We start from the raw sequence: 1,612 nt of genomic DNA, 5'->3' as shown, positions 1-1,612 counted from the left end.
TCCCACATCAGAGCAAATTTTAAATTTGTATGTATTATTTAGGATCAAATGAAAACATGCTTCTTTTCATTATAAATTAAACTGTGAAAACCATGAATATAAACAAATAGTTAAAAGTTTGAAGAACGTAGCTCTGTTAGGCCCAGTGTGATCCTTTATAGACAAATGAATATGGAGATTATCACATCAACCCTGATACTTTTCCCTGACATTTATTTCTGACCAATAATTATCAGAGCAGAATATGACAACTTACAAAAAAACTATTTATGTTGCTTCTGATTGTATCCAAGTCCTGAGACACATTGAGCGATTGTTCTTTCCAGTAATTCAGAGTTTGCTGAGAAGATTCCAACCATTTGGTTAACTCATCTGAATCTTTGTTGTAGCTAAATGGAGTAAAATGAGAGAAAAAGAGATTAGTAACAAACACACTGTGATGACGACATACATTCCCAGGACTTTTAATTTTACTGTATATTTTCCTGTGATGATCAGCTCTATCATTCAGATGATTTTAAGAACTGCATGCTGTTTTATGCCCCATATGTGAAGTTGTTGGCATTTTCTAGGACTCTCTCCTTTATGATTAATCAAGAACAAAGGGATATTTTAAATCTAAAGCATTTCTTTTTTACTTATACTTTCAAAAAATATATCCATAATAATGACAGAGATTGTTTTTATTCATGTCCACTATCAATTGGCTTAGAGTAAAAGTATAACCAGCATTTGTATAACTTGTGTAATAGCAAACTGCTGTTGGCTGGTTGTCAACACATTTGTCTGGTATGATGAAAATATCCAAACAAAATCAAACAAAATGTGCTTCCTCTTGTAACATTAGTTTCAACTAAGTGAAAAAACTTTGCTAATGAACTCAAAAAGGGTTTTCCAAACCCTTCTGTTAGCTGAAATTTTTTTTAAGCTTTTAGAAAGGGGGCAGAAAGAACAACATAATAGTGTAAATGTAACATATATGTTATTGTATAACACAATTCCTAGTTTCCATGGAAATGTATAAAAAAGTCCCCAGCAAACAGATTACATAATATTCATAGGCTAAGCAGACCAACCTCACACTCGAGATCCCATTCAGGAGAGAGATCATTTGCTTTACATTTCTCAAAGAAAGAACAGTACTAATAGAGGGACCACATTCAAAATCTGAAGCCCGACAATCCCAAAGAAAACATACCTGACGAGATGCTTGAGAAGTGTCTGGAGTCTGTGTAGTTCATGGTCGATTTTTTTATTTAAGGACAACCACTGCTCTTCCAGTTTTGAAATCTGGCCCTCGAGTTCAGGACAGCTCACAGATGCCACCAGCTGTTTGCCTTCAGTCAGAGTCTGGTATAGCCGGGCATGCTTTTCATCAATGTTTCTTTTTATTTGCTAAAAAAAAAAAAAAGTAAAGCCATAGAATGAATTATTAAAAAAAAAAAAAATCAGCCATTCACAAATAATTAACTATGCATATTAGGGACTACTACCTTGTTTCATGGGGGGGATACGAGAGGTCTCCAACAGCAGGACAAACTTGTCTGTCGGTTTGTCCTACTGTGGTGACATGTAGATGTGAGTTTTGAGGCTGAGCCTCTGGTGTTTAAAA

At 34.6% G+C, this 1,612-nt stretch overlaps 1 protein-coding gene across 1 annotated transcript in view; it reads right to left on the bottom strand.

Moving 5' to 3' along the window:
• SYNE2 (spectrin repeat containing nuclear envelope protein 2) overlaps positions 1–1,612 on the bottom strand; it is a 285,164-nt gene that overhangs the window by 85,090 nt on the left and 198,462 nt on the right. The window contains exons 75-76 of the mRNA XM_042781144.1: positions 1,199–1,395; positions 257–389 (exon numbers count right to left, since the gene is read on the bottom strand). Coding sequence (XP_042637078.1) covers positions 257–389; positions 1,199–1,395 — 330 coding nt within the window. The remainder of the gene's footprint in view (positions 1–256; positions 390–1,198; positions 1,396–1,612) is intronic.

This window comes from Orycteropus afer, unplaced genomic scaffold, assembly GCF_000298275.1.
Source record: "Orycteropus afer afer isolate SDZICR_OR568_19922 unplaced genomic scaffold, OryAfe1.0 scaffold00088, whole genome shotgun sequence".
Taxonomy (NCBI): Eukaryota; Metazoa; Chordata; class Mammalia; order Tubulidentata; family Orycteropodidae; genus Orycteropus; species Orycteropus afer.
This window is presented reverse-complemented; position numbering and strand designations above follow the sequence as displayed.